The sequence below is a fragment of the Pan troglodytes genome, chromosome 11 (genome assembly GCF_028858775.2).
Source record: "Pan troglodytes isolate AG18354 chromosome 11, NHGRI_mPanTro3-v2.0_pri, whole genome shotgun sequence".
Lineage (NCBI taxonomy): Eukaryota > Metazoa > Chordata > Mammalia > Primates > Hominidae > Pan > Pan troglodytes.
In genome coordinates this window covers 42,628,514-42,644,028 of record NC_072409.2, presented here as the reverse complement: position 1 = coordinate 42,644,028, position 15,515 = coordinate 42,628,514, and the positions used below count along the sequence as shown (strand labels likewise).

The window sequence follows — 15,515 nt, the reverse complement described above, 5'->3', positions numbered from 1 at the left end:
CAGCTACTCGGGAGGCTGAGGCAGGAGAATCGCTTGAACCCGGAAGGCAGAGCTTGCAGTGAGGCGAGATCGCGCCTGCACAATTGCACTCCAGACAGAGCAAGACTCCGTCTCAAAAAAAAAAAAAGAAAGAAAAGTATTAAAAAGGTTGACAGAAAAAGAAAAGAGATCCTCTCCTGGTTGTGAATATCAAAAGCCCAAGGACAATTCACAGCCATACAAGGCCTTATTGTGACAACACTAGTAAATGCATAAAAACTTTAAGAAAATGTTTTCAACAGTGAAATTATTGCAGGCTTTTAGATATTGAGAACCTATTTGTGAAACTGAACTATATAAATAATTAATAGTAAGAAAAATAAAGCTCATGTTTTTCTACAGAAATTGAATGAATTATAGAAATTTGAGAAGGTGTTAACAGTCTTGAAAATATGAATTCTTTGGGTTTTGGATTTCCACTGTGCAAAAGTGGTGTGGGATATTTCAACCAGTCTGTCAAATAATCTGTGCATAAATTGGAGAGAGCAGTTCCCCTGAAAGAGTTGCTTTATATTAAAAAAAATAGTATCCAGTTTAAAAATAAACTCACTTACCTTTTACATGCTTTTTATGTTTCCCTGTCTTAATTAATTCCTCAAGTTAATTTCTTTTTAACCAAACACTGTCAATTCCCAGATCATGCCATTGCATTCCAATTTAGGGCAACGTGATAAAAATGATCCTTATAAATGAAGTATAAGATTATATTTGCATTCAGAATCACTATTCAAGTCTGCATATCTTGTAATGGCCATAGAATTCTCTTTACCCTTGTTTCATGGTACCTAAGCTGTCAATTACTTTGGGAACATTTTTGAAAAGTAAAACTTTGGCAATCATCTTTACAAAGTATATAGACATGGTTTAAAATTTGAACCTAAAATATTTAAACCATGTCTATGTAGCTTCTCTTTTGAAAAAGTCTGCCTTGCTTGAAGAATTTAAGCAATCAAAATTCAATTCAAGGAAAGTTGCCAAAGATGAGGTGATGCATTCTAAAATAACTGAGATAAAAGTTATCTTCAGCAGAAATCATATAGAATTTTAGAGTTGAAATGGAGCCTATAGGTCATGTAATCTGAAGACCACTAGTGGAGTCCATGGTAAGAATAGAAAAAATTTTTCACCCTATGATTTCACCATGATTCAAATATGTAACGTTTCCATGAAGATTTACACAATATTGTAAATCTACATTTTGGGAGGGATTATCTTGATGTCCTTCAAATGTAATTCATATTACTTTAGAATCTTTATGGGGTGGAGGAGGTAGATTCTATTATGAATATGTAATTGATTTTTGCAGCTTATTCGTTGGAAAAATACAATTTTGTATCTTTCTAGATGGGAAAAAGTCTTTCTGTGGAACTTATATCAGCCAGCTCTCTATGCTACAACATTTTTGGATATGTATGAGGGAAGAATGATAAGGATTAAGTCCGAGTATTATGTCAATATTTTATGTGAAATCTTATTCAATTTATAATTTAACTTTCAATAATTAGTTTTAGCATTTTAAATTTTATTGTAATTAAGTCTGCATTTGTTGTATTTATTAAAGCAATATTAATCTATTGATTTACATTTACATTTTAAACAACCCACCTTTGTTTATTTAAGGCTAACAAAGCTGAGTAGCATGTTCTTATATGGACATGCTAGTGTTTTATGCTGATTATTTTTATAAGAAGTTAATCATATATGACATAAATCTCATGTTTCATGTTTATATTTTTTGCATTTGTCATTAAATTAAAATCTTACATTAAAAAACAAAAGAATGCCAAAAGGAATGCTCTGAACATAACCATATATGCATCATTGACATGCAAATTTTGACATGTAAACAATATAATACAATCCTATTCATTTAAAGAGTTAGAATAAAAGCATGTCTAGGAAGGCAGCTGCTTTGTAAGTAGTCCTACAAGTGGTATAATTATACCACTTCTTTCATCATTCTAGTACTTTACCACTCATTTGATATTTGACAACTGTGCTGGGATGACTGGAAAATTTGGATGTGTAAAAATAACTTGTTGGATTGGTTTTTACATTTTTTCTAATTTTAAAGTTTTCTAAAAGTTTTGCATTTTACATTTTGTTTTTAATTTACTTGGAATTTAACTTTGTGTATAGGATAAGAAGTTCAACCCTATTTCCCTCCTCTGTGGGAAGTTCCATCACCATTTATTCCTCTGTTCCTTTTTTATGTTTTATCAAAATTGCCTTGATCATTCTTGGCACTTTACGCCTTCATATAAATTTTACAATCCTCTTGTCAAGGTCCAGGGGAAAAAAACCTGCCAGTAATCTGGCAAGGAATTGCACTATGAATAATTTTGGAAAAATTGACATCTATATTTTTTTATACCATGAACATGGTATATCTCTCCTTTATGTAGGTTTACAATATGGTTTTATTATTGCTTCTATAAGCAACTTGCACACATTTTTAGATAATTATTAGCTATTCTTATATATTATTGGTTGCTACTGTAAAAATACATTTTAAAAATTATATTTTCTAACTTGTGTAGCTAGTGTATAGAAATACAGTTGATTTTTATAAATTGCACTTGTATCCTCAAACCATATTGAATTCTCTTATTCTAAAGATTTACTTGCATATTCTCTTGCTTTTTAGGTGAATAATAATATTGTTTGTGAATAGTAGCAGTTTTGGTCTTCCTTCTCAATATCTATAATTTATATATAGTATCTTTTATTATTGAAATGGTTAAGATCAATGATGAGTAGAAGTAGTGATAACAGATATCATTGTGTTTATGGTTTTAAAAAGACAGTGTCTTTTTAAAAGCATGTGCCACCACGCCCAGCTAATTTTTTGTATTTTTAGTAGAGACGGGTTTTCCCTGTGTTAGCCAGGATGGTCTTGATCTCTTGACCTTGTGATTCACCCACCTCAGCCTTCCAAAGTGCTGGGATTATAGGCATGAGCCACAGTGTCCGACTCCTTTTTCATATATTTTTAAAGGCAATATAGATTTGAACACTTGGGCATGAAATCGTTTTTAGTGTACTCCCATATTTTTCTGATCTTTGAATTCTCTTTAGCATTGCCCTATTTTCCATTCCTAATGTTTATTTGAGTCTTTTCTCTATTTTTCTTGATTCATCTCACCAGTGGTTTGCCTACTTCATTAATCTTTTCAAAGAATCAACTTTTGGCTTCGTTGATCATTTCTATTGTGTTTTTTAAAATTACTCTTTAACTTGTTTATTTTTTCCTTTTATTCTAGTTTCTTTAGGATTAGCTTGTTGTCCTTTTTTAAAGTTAAGTTGGAAGCACAATTAATTTTCAGCTTTTCTTCTTTTTCAATATAAGCATTTTTTACACTTTAGAAATTTCCCACAAACTTTGATATGCAGTATGATTATTCAGTTCTAACGGATGTTGAAACACCAGGACTCAGGGGATGAAATATGAATATAAGTTCATTTATTGGAACAATACTCATTCAAACACACTTTGAGAACCATTTTTTTCTTCGTATTCTTGAAAGGCAACTAGGAAAAGTCTCATGATTCTTCTAGTCTCTCTTGATAATAAAAAAATCCTGGGGTCACTTCTAGCCACTAAAAAGAGACAAACAAAAAGTCAGTTTGGTAAAGTCCATGTAATAAAAAAAATTAAGACTTCAACACTTGTTTAACCTTAAAGACTTCTCCTTTCAGAGCTCACACTTGGTACAGGCAAGTGGTTGGCAGGGGAAAATGTGGGGGTGATTGCTTCTTTTATATGATTTATGCCTCACCTTCCTCTCCTACTTCCTAAGCTGCTTCCAACTTCTTTAGGGATGATTTGGAAAAAGAGACAAAAACAAGGAACAAGGGCCAGGCCAGGATGTGCATGCTTCTTTCTAGCAACCTAGATGCAGTTAACCAGGCACTACATTATGCTATTATCTTGGCTTGGAGTTTCTTAGGTAACGCAGATTGTATACATTCAAATCCTAAATTTGAGGGCATAGCTGTGGTTTCAAAATTTCAGAGGGAATTAAGAATACCCCTTCAAAAATCCCATGCCAAGGCAGACAAATCCCTCTTCATCCTCCTTTTCTGCTATCCAGACTTTTTTCTTCTAGCTCACCATTTCACTAAGGATGTTACCTTTCAAGCTTTCTGATTTCAAATGGGAGGCTCAGTTTCAATGTGGGACCTTGTGGGAGCTTAAGACCATGTCTTCTGCTCCCACAAGCCTGTGAAAATTCAGACCTTTTTGTAACTGAGCCAGACAAATGTGTCCAGGAAAGGAGTGGTATAAGTGCCATCTTAATAAACTAGTTTTCAGTTCCTTCCTTATTTTTGATCTATGAGTATTTCATGTACTTCTTGAAAGCTCAGCTATGCATTTTGAGATTTTTTTATTTTTTAAATTTTTATAGATTCAGAGGGTACAGTACAGGCTTGTTACATGGGTATATTGCATAATGGTGAGGTTTGCACTTCTAGTGTACCCGTCACTCAGAGTGAAAGTTGTTCCCAACAGATAATTTTTCAACCCTCACCTCTCTCCCATTCTACCCACTTTTGGAGTCCTCTGTGTCTATTATTTCCTTCTGCATGTCCATATGTATCTATTAGTTAGCTCCCACTTTTAAGTGAAAACACGTGGTATTTGATTTTCTGTTTCTGAGTCATTTCACTTAGGATAATGGCCTCCAGCTCCATCCATGTTGCTGCAAAAGACATGGTTTTATTCTTTTTTTTTTTTATGGCTGCAATATATTCCATGGTGTTTATATACCACATTTTCTTTATCCAGTCATCTCTTGATAGACACTTAGATCGATTCCATGACGTTGTTATTGTGAACTTTACTGTGGTAACATACAAGTGTGGGTGTCTTTTCAATATAATGATTTATTTTCCTTTGGGTACTCAGTAGTGGGATTCGTGCATCAAATGGTAATTCTACTTTTAGTTCTTTGAGAAATCTCCATACTGTTTTCCATAGAGGTTGTACTAATTTACATTCCCATCAACAGTGTATAAGCATTCGCTTTTATATTTTGAGAGTTTTTATAAACATGTTTCAACCAGTATTTCTTGGTGTTTTGTTGCAGGATTTTTATACTTATCTGACATGAGGTATTAAATGTTCTATTATTTGAGTCTATTTATTGAGTCTAAGAAGTAAAAATGGTGTTGGTGAATATTCAAGGTGTAATGATATGCATTATATGGGACCATGACATACTTCTAACACTGACTCTATATATCTTTCACTATACCTCATTCAAGCCTCAAATTTTCCTTTCTTTGGCCGGAGCTTTTTTGTTGTGTTTTGCTTTTTAAATTGTGATAAGAAAGAACATATTATATAAAATGTACCTTCTTAACCATTTTTAAGTGTACGGTTTAATAGTGTTAAGTATGTTCACACTGTTGTGCAACGTTGAGTTTTAAACTTTAAGATTTAGGTTATTTGTGGCAAGGAAGGACAGGTCTATTTTATCTCCTTTCTCTTGCCTTCACTCATCTTTGCTTCCTTATTGGCTGGAACGACGTATGAAGGGAGAAATGCTGCAACCTAAAATCACCTAAAACTCGAAAGACTTAATTTCTTGTGTTGTCTTAGAGTTTCATATCTATTTTTTTCTGGAGCCTTTTTGCTAGATTAACTCACAATTCTGGAGATCTGTCAACCACATACAGATATATATTTGACTTTTGCAGTGTGAAGATAAAGAGAGACTATTTTTTGGCAAATTATTGGTGGGTTTAATCATCCTTCCATGAGCCTCTTTTGAAATGCCTGTGTTATCACCATCTGTGTTATTTTTTTCTCTTTTGTAGTTTTAATTGGCTTAATTTTTGCTAGATCCTCCTTTGCCAAAAGTTTTGTATGTGAGTCAGTTCATTCATGTGATTTATCCAACATCACACATATTAACTACAGGAATTCCTTAATATTTTACAAGATATTCAGTTTAACTTTGAAGTGACTGGTCTGACAGCGTTAGATGTTCACAATATCAGCACCTAGACAAGGATGTCAATGCAAAGACAAAAGCTACTGGGGGAAGGAATATTTGAGAATGTCTAACTTTATGAGGCAACTAGTTCACTAGGACATATTTTCATGTCATGATTATTTCTGCTTCAGTATACACTGTAAGTACAGCAGTGAGGTTAAATAATAAACACTCAGAAAATGAGGTATCCTCCTCTTTTGTTAGTCACAAGGGTATTCCTTCAACCAGATGATACCTTCCATTTAAATCAAAATTTATTTCTGAATTTGCTTATCACTTCTATTAAGAGGTCAGCTCTGTCAAGAGCTACATCTTAACTCAATGGACCTCTGGAAAAATAAGACAAAATTACACAACTAGTCATTTCAGAGAGGGGAAAAAAAATCAAACTTCTTCCCTGGTAGTTGTAGGGGAAAAAAAGAAGCTTGATTAAAATTTCAATTTGCCATTTTGATTTTAGAGACAATGTGAAAAGAGATATAATCCATCAAAAACAAGCAGCAGATTTTTCTAGATTTTAAGATTTCCAATATCAGGGTGCATGTCAGAATCAAGAATTACAATTATAATTAGTAGTGTTTTTCGCTGTGTCGCCAGATTAGAGTGCGGTGGCGCGAACTCGGCTCACTGCAACCTCTATAGACCTCCCGGGTTCAAGCGATTCTCCTGCCTCAGCCTCCTGAGTAGCTGGGACTACAGGCATGTGCCACTACGCCCAGCTAATTTTTGTATTTTTATTAGAGACGGGGTTTCACCATATTGGCCAGGATGGTCTCGATCTCTTGACCTCATGATCCGCTCACCTTGGCCTCCCAGAGTGCTGGGATTACAGGCATGAGCCACCGCGCCCGGCCTATTAGCCAAAATATTAAACTGACATAATGGCTATGTAGAATGCAACTTTCAAGTGGATGCATTCCATTGATAATAATAGTAATAACAACACATATATTCCTTACTATGACCAGCCACTGTTTTAGGAGTTTTACTTAATTATCTAATTTTTTACAATTACCATTTTTAGGTAGTTTACTATTATTAGCTTCACTGTAATGGTGATAGGTGAGTACAATAAAACACGGAGAAGTGATCTGGCCAACAACTCACACATAGATGGCTGAGTTAGATGTTTCATTTAGGCTTAAAGTTATTGCCTGCCGGTAAGCAAACAAGTGATATTTTAAATGAAGCATTTTATGAACACATACTACTAGGTTTTAGTATCTGCCATAGAATTGAGATCTATTTGCAAACAGCCATATTGTTTTCTTAAGACACTACGTAGGCAGAATAATGATCCCCCAAAGATGTTTATCTCCTAATCTCCGGAATTCGTGAATATATTAGCTTACATGGCAAAAGGATTCTGCTGATGTGATCAAGGGCAGAGACCTGGAAATGGGAAGATGATCCTGGATTACTCAGGTGAGCCCTCAGAATCTTTTCCAGCTGCAATCAGCGGTAGACTTGAGGACGGAAGGTTCAGAGAGATGGCATATCACTGGCTTTGAAGATGGAGGAAGGGACCAAAGCCAAGGAATGTGGACAGAAGCTGGCAAAGGCAAGCTAAGGATTGTCCTGTGGAGTCACCAGAAAAGAGTGCAGCCCGGGTGACACCCAGGTAGCACTTCTGATCTACAGAACCGTGAGATAATAAATGCATTGTCTGTCAGATGATACATTTGTGCTGTTTCAAGCTACAAAGTTTGTGGTTATTGGTTATTGTGGCAATAGGGAACGGATACAGGCCCTGTCAGGTATTTCACTCAATCCATGAAATACCTTACAGTATACAAATTTTAACATGCGCGGGAGCCACTTACGGATCCGTCTATCTGTGCTGCCTGGGAGTGTCAAGAGGCCGTGTCCTTCATTCACCTCGCGCGTGGGCGGCGCTGCCCTGAAGATGCTCCCGGGCTCAGTGCAGACGGCTCAGCGTTCTCCCGCGTTCAACGAACCGCCAGAAACGTCAGACGGTACGGAGGAAAACACTTTACACTTTAACAGTATTTTTACGTTTATTTGCAGCAAATGTTGGCTTTGTATTTAAAGTATTTATGATTCACTATAAAGTGTAGGATCCAAGAAAACGCGCTAGTTTCACTTGGCCCCCGTGGCTGTCCCGGGGAGCTCTCCAAGGAAGCACTGGTTCCTGAAGTTCCTGGGGTGCTGCACCACCACGGAAGAACCAAGCTCCACAGAGAAGCCAGAAGCCGCGACCGCGGGGCCGCCCTCTGCCAGGCCTCCACCGCCTCAGCGGCCCTTTACAGCCACCGCATTCTCAATGCCCCCAGTTATTTCTAGCTTCGCACAGCGCCCGGCCCACCGAGCGACCTCAAACCTCGCGACACTCGCAACTCCCGCGGCCCTTCCTGCTACAGGCCTCAGAGGGGAGAGACATCGGGAAGATTGCTCCGCCCACAGAAAGGAAGATTTCGTTCTCGCGAGATCCCAATGACAATTCGGGAGCCCGTTCTCGCGGGATTTTCCAAGACCGGGTTGGAAGTTGCGGGGGTTAGGAGACGGAGGTCAGAGCCTAGGAAGATTCGGGGGTCGCCTTGCCGGCCTCCTGTCCTCCTCCCGCGGCGGCGGAGCCCGAGAGAACTAGGTGAACACCGCTTTGCCAGCCTCACACAGCGTCCCCTGGCTCTGCCGCCGCTCCGGACGTCGCCCTCCCGTTCTGCTTGGGTCCCCTTAGTCGCTACCTTTGCTGGGATCCCCCTCCTCCATCCTGTGGCTTCGGGTTGCCGAAGAGCGATGCTCGGAGGGCGGCCGGAAGTAGCGTTGGCCGCCATTGGCCTGCCGGCCAGCCACCTTGCTGTCCTCCGCCGCCTTCCGGGTGTTACGTGCAGCCGGGCTCGGCCCCTCCCCCTGGCCGGATGGATCCGTCGGCGCCACAGCCCCGCGCGGAAACCTCTGGCAAAGGTACCAGCTCCGCGCTCGCCCCTTACGCAGAGGCCTGTGTACTGCGTCGCGTTGGACCAGTTCGTGCCGGTGCCCTTCGGGTTGGGGTTTTGCCCTGTAGATCCTCTTCAGTGACAGCTGCAGATTGTGAACCCCTCCAGGCCTGGAACCAAATCTCCGATTCAGTGTTGAGAACGTAGACTCGGGAGTCAGCCCCTGGGATCTAGAGCTGCCTCTGACAGTTACTTGCTGAGCAACTTTGGGCAGGCTCCTCATCTGTAAAACTGGGTTCGTTACTAGGTTTTTGCGATTATTAAATGACGTGGGGAATACGCAAAGTATTTATGTGACCCCGCGTCTGGCCCATATTAAGCACTCAGTAAATGTTATTTTCATTATTTATTCTTGTATGCCCCAGTTGTTAGTGAATGGCAGAAGTTTGTTGTAAGTAGATAAATGAAGGTTGAGATATTTAGTTCAATTGAGTTTTATTGCCTATTGAGTCAGGGCATTATATTCTGCCTTAAATAGGAGGTTTAAAGAAGGTGTGATTATCTACCACAAGTCACCTGGGATGCCTTCTGGCACCCAAATGAGTAGTTTTCATTAATAATTGTGCTGTATAACAAAAGCTACCAGGTATTGAGTGATTTTCCTGAGCCCAGCAATATGCTGATTGTTTACTTGCTTTCCTTTGAGGAAGATATCGATCTCATTAAATAGATGAATTCAGAGATAAAGCTCAGAGAGGGCAAGTTACAAGCCTGAATTCTGAGGTCTAGGAATTGATGACGCTGTAATTCAGGGACCAAACATATAAATACCTATAGGAGACTGGCAGCTAAAAATAGATGAAGCTGCCGAGTGGATATTGTGACTGGGAGGCTCATTCCTTTTGATAAATCTAGTCACTCTTGGTATTTAGGGAAATTGGTGGAAGGAGCAGAAAGCTCCAGGGCCCCGAGGTGGGAACACCCTTGAGGAATGCTTGAGGAGGCCTTTGGAGTGAAAGAGGGAGAGAGAGACCCTATCACCAGAATGAGTTGAGTTGGTAATTAGTTTAAACCAAAACAAATGATTTCGACTCATTAAATTATAGGAGACTTAACCCATTTCCCTGTTAAATCCAACAGGAAATCTTAACAATTTAAGCAGTTGTTCTGTAGTTTGGATACTGAGAGATTCCATTTCTAACTCAACTGAATTTATTTCGTCCTAGAAATTATCCGAACTCAAACCCAAAATACTCCAATAAATTGTGTGATTCCCTTAAGGCTTTTTTTTTTTTTTTTTTGCACATGCTGTACACTTATCTGAGATACAGTTCTTAGACCCCTTTCCCTTTTAAATTACATTTCTCAATACTCCCTTCTCATAGCACTCTTCTTCCAATGCACTTTTTACAGTTATGTATATGTTTGTGTACTTTTTAGTTTTCTCGCAAGATATAAAGGATTTATGAGATTGATAATTTGTAATAGGCCAGGCGCATGGCTCACACCTGTAATCCCAGTACTTTGGGGAAGCTGAGGCGGGAGGATAGTTTGAGGCCAGCCTGGACAACATAAGCGAGACCCTGTCTCTACTAAAAATAAAAAATTTAGCCAGGCATGGTGGTGCACACCTGTAGTCCCAGCTACTCAGGAGGCTGAGGCGGGAGGATGGCTGAGCTCAGGAGTTGGAGTTTACAGTGAGCTATAATTGTGCCATGACACTCCAGACTGGGCGACAGAGACACTCTTGTCTGAAAAAAAAAAGAATGTGTAATAAATTCGCATGTTCATTGAATGTCTGCTGTGTGACTCTGTGTTGGTCCTGGGGATAAAATTTATAACAGTACAAACTTATTCTTGGAAAGGAAATTACTCTCTACTGGAAGGAAAAGACAAAAAACAAGTGGACATGATAATTAAATGTTATGATAAGTGCTACAGAGGCAATAAAATGATGAGATAGAGAATAATGGGTACCCTATGCTAAATAGGTGGACTGGGAGCAGAGAGACTGGTTAGGCATAATTTAGGGAAAGTTGATGGTGGCATGCTTTAAGACAGAGGTCTGCAAACTACTGCCTGTGGGCTAAAACTGGTCTGACACTTTTTTTTGTAAATAAAGTTTTATTGGAACACAACTGTGCCCATTTGTTTATGTATTGTCTGGTTGCTTTTGCATTACAAGGGCAAGAGACTGTATGGCCTACAAAATCTAAAGTAACAAATAGCTAATAACTGACTCTAAAGAAAATGTTTGCCAGCCTTTGCTTTAGAGAGATAGTGGCATGGAGGAAAGTGATTCATTTTTGAAGTAGAACCAGGATATTCTGATGGATTGGATGTAAGGAGTAATATTAAATGAGGTTTAAGGGCTGACTAATGGTTTTCTACCTTGAAAAGTTGGTTAGATGATGATGCCAGTTTTTTGTTTTTTTTTAAATGCCAGCTTTTTTTTTTTATTTAAGTTTTAGGGTACGTGTGCACAATGTGCAGGTTAGTTACATATGTATACATGTGCCATGCTGGTGTGCTGCACCCATTAACTCGTCATTTAGCATTAGGTATATCTCCTAAAGCTATGCCTCCCCTCTTCCCCCCACCCCACAACAGTCCCCAGAGTGTGATGTTCCCCTTCCTGTGTCCATGTGTTCTCATTGTTCAATTCCCACCTATGAGTGAGAATCTGCGGTGTTTGGTTTTTTGTTCTTGCGATAGTTTACTGAGAATGATGATTTCCAATTTCATCCATGTCCCTACAAAGGACATGAACTCATCATTTTTAATGGCTGCATAGTATTCCATGGTGTATATGTGCCACATTTTCTTAATCCAGTCTATCATTGTTGGACATTTGGGTTGGTTCCAAGTCTTTGCTATTGTGAATAGTGCCGCAATAAACATATGTGTGCATGTGTCTTTATAGCAGCATGATTTATAGTCCTTTGGGTATATACCCAGTAATGGGATGGCTGGGTCAAATGGTATTTCTAGTTCTAGATCCCTGAGGAATTGCCACACTGACTTCCACAATGGTTGAACTAGTTTACAGTCCCACCAACAGTGTAAAAGTGTTCCTATTTCTCCACATCCTCTCCAGCACCTGTTGTTTCCTGACTTTTTAATGATTGCCATTCTAACTGGTGTGAGATGGTATCTCATTGTGGCTTTGATTTGCATTTCTCTGAGATGATGCTAGTTAATAAGATGCAGGAAGACTATTAGTCACCATCATTTTTGACATTAGTTTTCTTCATTTTATACCCATTGTGTGGTATAATATTTGGTGAATAATTTGTGCTTAAATCACATATGTTGAATAATAGATAATAAAATAAGTCTTAAAAAATGATAGGGTAGGCAGACACATAATGGGAAATATAAGTAATGTGTTAAGAATTGCTGTAAGGGTTGCTTTAGGTTTTAAGGTGCAAATAGTACTGTTATGAAAATTGGGCCCATTGACCTATATGTTGTTTTACTTGTACAGTGGATTGAGGCTTTAGTTTGACATTAAAACACTCTTTTAGAATTTTGTAACAGTTGTCAACAGTTTGGGTCCAGAGAGTAGAGTGGGAGAGAAGGTTTTTCCCTCTGTACTCATTATTGTTATGGTAAAATAACCTCATCAAAGTTAGTGGCTTTACTTTTGAGGAACAACTGATGGATGAGGAATATAATGAGCTATTCTTGCTTTAGGTAGTATAAACATGTCATGTTGTAGTTATAAATATCTAACTGGAGGTCATCAGGAAGACCCTAGGAAACTACCAGTGGTTATCTGATCTCAGTGAGAAATGTATAAGAAAAATAATTCCTAGTGTTCTTATGTTTGTAGCCATAGAATTATTTTTGGATTCTTGCCATAAGAAATTCCATTTGGAAAATTATTTTTACTTAGTTTTCTTTATTTGATACTTTTTAATTGTACCAATAGTATACTCTGTGGACTCCCTCCTCATTCATAGTGGTATATTTTCTGGGAAAATAAAATAGCTGTACGGTTAGTCACAGAATAAGTTCATAAAGAGAGAGGTAATACTCTTTAAAGTGTAATAGGATCTTTGCAGAAAGAGATCTTAGAATTCATCTCTTAAAGTAAATATTCAAAACCCGGAAGAGGAAAAGCTGTGACATCACTGTAGTTGAATTGGAGGTTCCCATGGTTAGCTGTATACAAGCAGTGGTTAAAGTAAAGGCTTAGAGGCAGCAATATTGCAGTGAAAAGAAACAGCTGTTTGTAGAGAAAGGCAATGGAATAACTGTAAAAAAGACAGATGAACCACAAAGCATTGCTGTCCAGAGGATTTTAGTTTACTCATTACCAAGTCCTATTCACAATTACTCTACCATATCATGAAATATATGTGTATATATATGTTCATGAGTCAGGAAGAATATTTTAGTCAGTGGCTCTCAACCCTGGCTGTGCGTCAGAATGATCTTTTGAATTCAGCAATAACAACCAAACAAAACAATAAAACCAGATGCCCGTGACCCCTATCCACTGAATAAGAATCACTAGAGGTGGTGTCTAAGAATATATTTTTAAACTCCAGGGGAGATGATGACACACAGTTAGGGTAAGAACCACTGGAAATAAAGTATGTACCCTTTATTCTGTTTATTATAGGAGAATATCTGAAAATCTATTTTAGAAAAATATCTATACATGTTAGAATTTATCTTGTTCCAGTTTTTTGGAAAAGGCATTTATGTGAGGTATATATTGTTTCTCACAGCTGTGAATAAATGAGGTGTTACTTTATAAGCTAGCTTTGGAAACTTTATTTTCTTTATTCTTGCAGACATATGGCATCCAGGAGAAAGATGTCTTGCCCCTTCTCCAGATAATGGAAAACTTTGTGAAGCAAGCATAAAATCTATCACAGTGGATGAAAATGGCAAGTCATTTGCAGTCGTCTTATATGCAGATTTTCAAGAAAGGAAAATACCTCTTAAACAGCTTCAAGAAGTGAAATTTGTTAAAGATTGCCCTAGGAATCTTATATTTGATGATGAAGATTTGGAAAAACCTTATTTCCCAAACCGAAAATTTCCATCATCTTCTGTTGCTTTTAAATTATCTGACGATGGAGACTCTATTCCTTATACCATCAATAGGTATTTGAGAGACTACCAAAGAGAAGGAACCCGGTTTCTTTATGGACACTACATCCATGGAGGAGGGTGCATTCTGGGTGATGACATGGGACTTGGAAAAACAGTACAGGTATTTAATTATGTTATAACAGTAAAGTCACTTTACTGTGTACATGAGTGGATACTATATGTAAATCTTTATTTGTACTGCTGTTACGATAGCTATTTTGTGTGTTCCTGTGTATGTTTGTGTTTGTCTCACTAACTAGATAGTGAAGTCCTCAAAGTTGAGGACAATGTCTCAGTTATTTTATCATTCTTCAGTACCTATGAAATATTTTATTCCAAAATAATGTTTTGGTACCACTTGGTTTGATTTTACCTTTGGTAATACTGGTACTAAGATATCAATATATTTGAAGTCATTTAACTTTCTTCATACTTAATGGAAGGAAAGCATTCTAACATTTGTTATGCCACATAGCATGGTTAAATTGTTCCTATAGGCCTTTTGTGCATATTGTTCGAAGTTTATCATGTTAGAAGTTTCTTAATCTGGAATCCCTGGGTCACTAGCAGTTCTGTTTGTGAACTTTAGAGAGACTTCAAGATTCCCTAAAATGTGTACTAGAATTTGTACACATACATACTTTCCTAAAGAAGGGATTTGTTGTAGTTAATCTGTTTCTGTATAACAAATTATGCCAAATTTAGCAGCTTAAAACAATATTCATGTATTGTCTCACAGTTTCTGTGGGTTGGGAATCCAGCTGCCGCCTAGCCTGGTCCTCTAGCTTTGCCTCTCACAGGGCTGCAGTCATCTCAAGGTGACTGGGGAAGATTCACTTCCTAGCCCACCTGTTTGTTGGCAGGATTCAGTTCCTTGTGGGTTCTTGGCCTCAGTTTCTTGTGAGCTGTTGGCTGGAGGCCTCCTTTGCTTCCTTGACACATGGACCTCTTCATGGGGCATCTCACACAAGCTAGCTTGCTTCATAAAAAGAGAGCAAGTAGGAGGGCAAGAGACAGCACTAGTAAAACAGAAGTCATGGTCTTTGGTGATGTAATAACACAAGAGACATCCCTTCACTTTTGTCACATTCTTCTCATTAGAAGCAAGTTGCTAAGTCCAACCAGAACTCAAGGGAAGGAGATTAAACAGGACTGGGAATATGAAGAGGTGGGTATTATTGGGAGTCCTGTCAGAAGCTGCCTGCTACAGGGTCTTTAGCTTTCCTTAGATTTTAAAGAGGTTTGTGATCCAAGAAGAATAGAGTTTTGAATCTAGATTTTATACTAAACGATCACTTTAGATTTTCAGGAGTGTGTGCCTAGTTTGTGATTAAGTTATTCTGCTTCCTTTCTTATAATTGAGTTTAACTTATTTTCTTCTTCATATTACCTCCATTAGTTATTGGAACTCAAAGGTAAGTGGAAAACTAAATTTAACATTTAAAAATAGCCAAATTTCAGACACCAA

At 38.0% G+C, this 15,515-nt stretch overlaps 2 protein-coding genes across 22 annotated transcripts in view; one reads left to right on the top strand and one right to left on the bottom strand.

The window, feature by feature from the left end:
* LOC107976725 (uncharacterized) overlaps nucleotides 1-9,221 on the bottom strand; it is a 101,980-nt gene extending 92,759 nt beyond the window's left edge. For 4 of the 9 annotated variants that reach the window (XM_063787654.1, XM_063787652.1, XM_063787651.1 and 1 more), the window contains exon 1: nucleotides 8,747-9,221. In XM_063787654.1, the coding sequence (XP_063643724.1) occupies nucleotides 8,747-9,221 (475 nt within the window). Of the gene's footprint in view, nucleotides 1-3,480; nucleotides 3,640-7,393; nucleotides 7,434-7,864 lie in introns of those variants that run through there. The other 5 variants (XR_010148630.1, XR_010148629.1, XR_010148631.1 and 2 more) reach the window with 3 other exon arrangements.
* The window catches only part of ERCC6L2 (ERCC excision repair 6 like 2), a 184,625-nt gene that overhangs the window by 11,461 nt on the left and 157,649 nt on the right, over nucleotides 1-15,515 (top strand). For 6 of the 13 annotated variants that reach the window (XR_010148628.1, XM_054658300.2, XM_009456950.5 and 3 more), the window contains exons 1-2: nucleotides 7,989-8,966; nucleotides 13,744-14,168. Coding sequence is in view for 12 of the 13 variants with exons in the window: in XM_054658300.2 (XP_054514275.1) it covers nucleotides 8,921-8,966; nucleotides 13,744-14,168 (471 nt within the window). In the remaining variant the exon portion in view is untranslated. Of the gene's footprint in view, nucleotides 1-7,988; nucleotides 9,234-13,743; nucleotides 14,169-15,148; nucleotides 15,216-15,515 lie in introns of those variants that run through there. The other 7 variants (XM_063787645.1, XM_063787644.1, XM_063787646.1 and 4 more) reach the window with 4 other exon arrangements.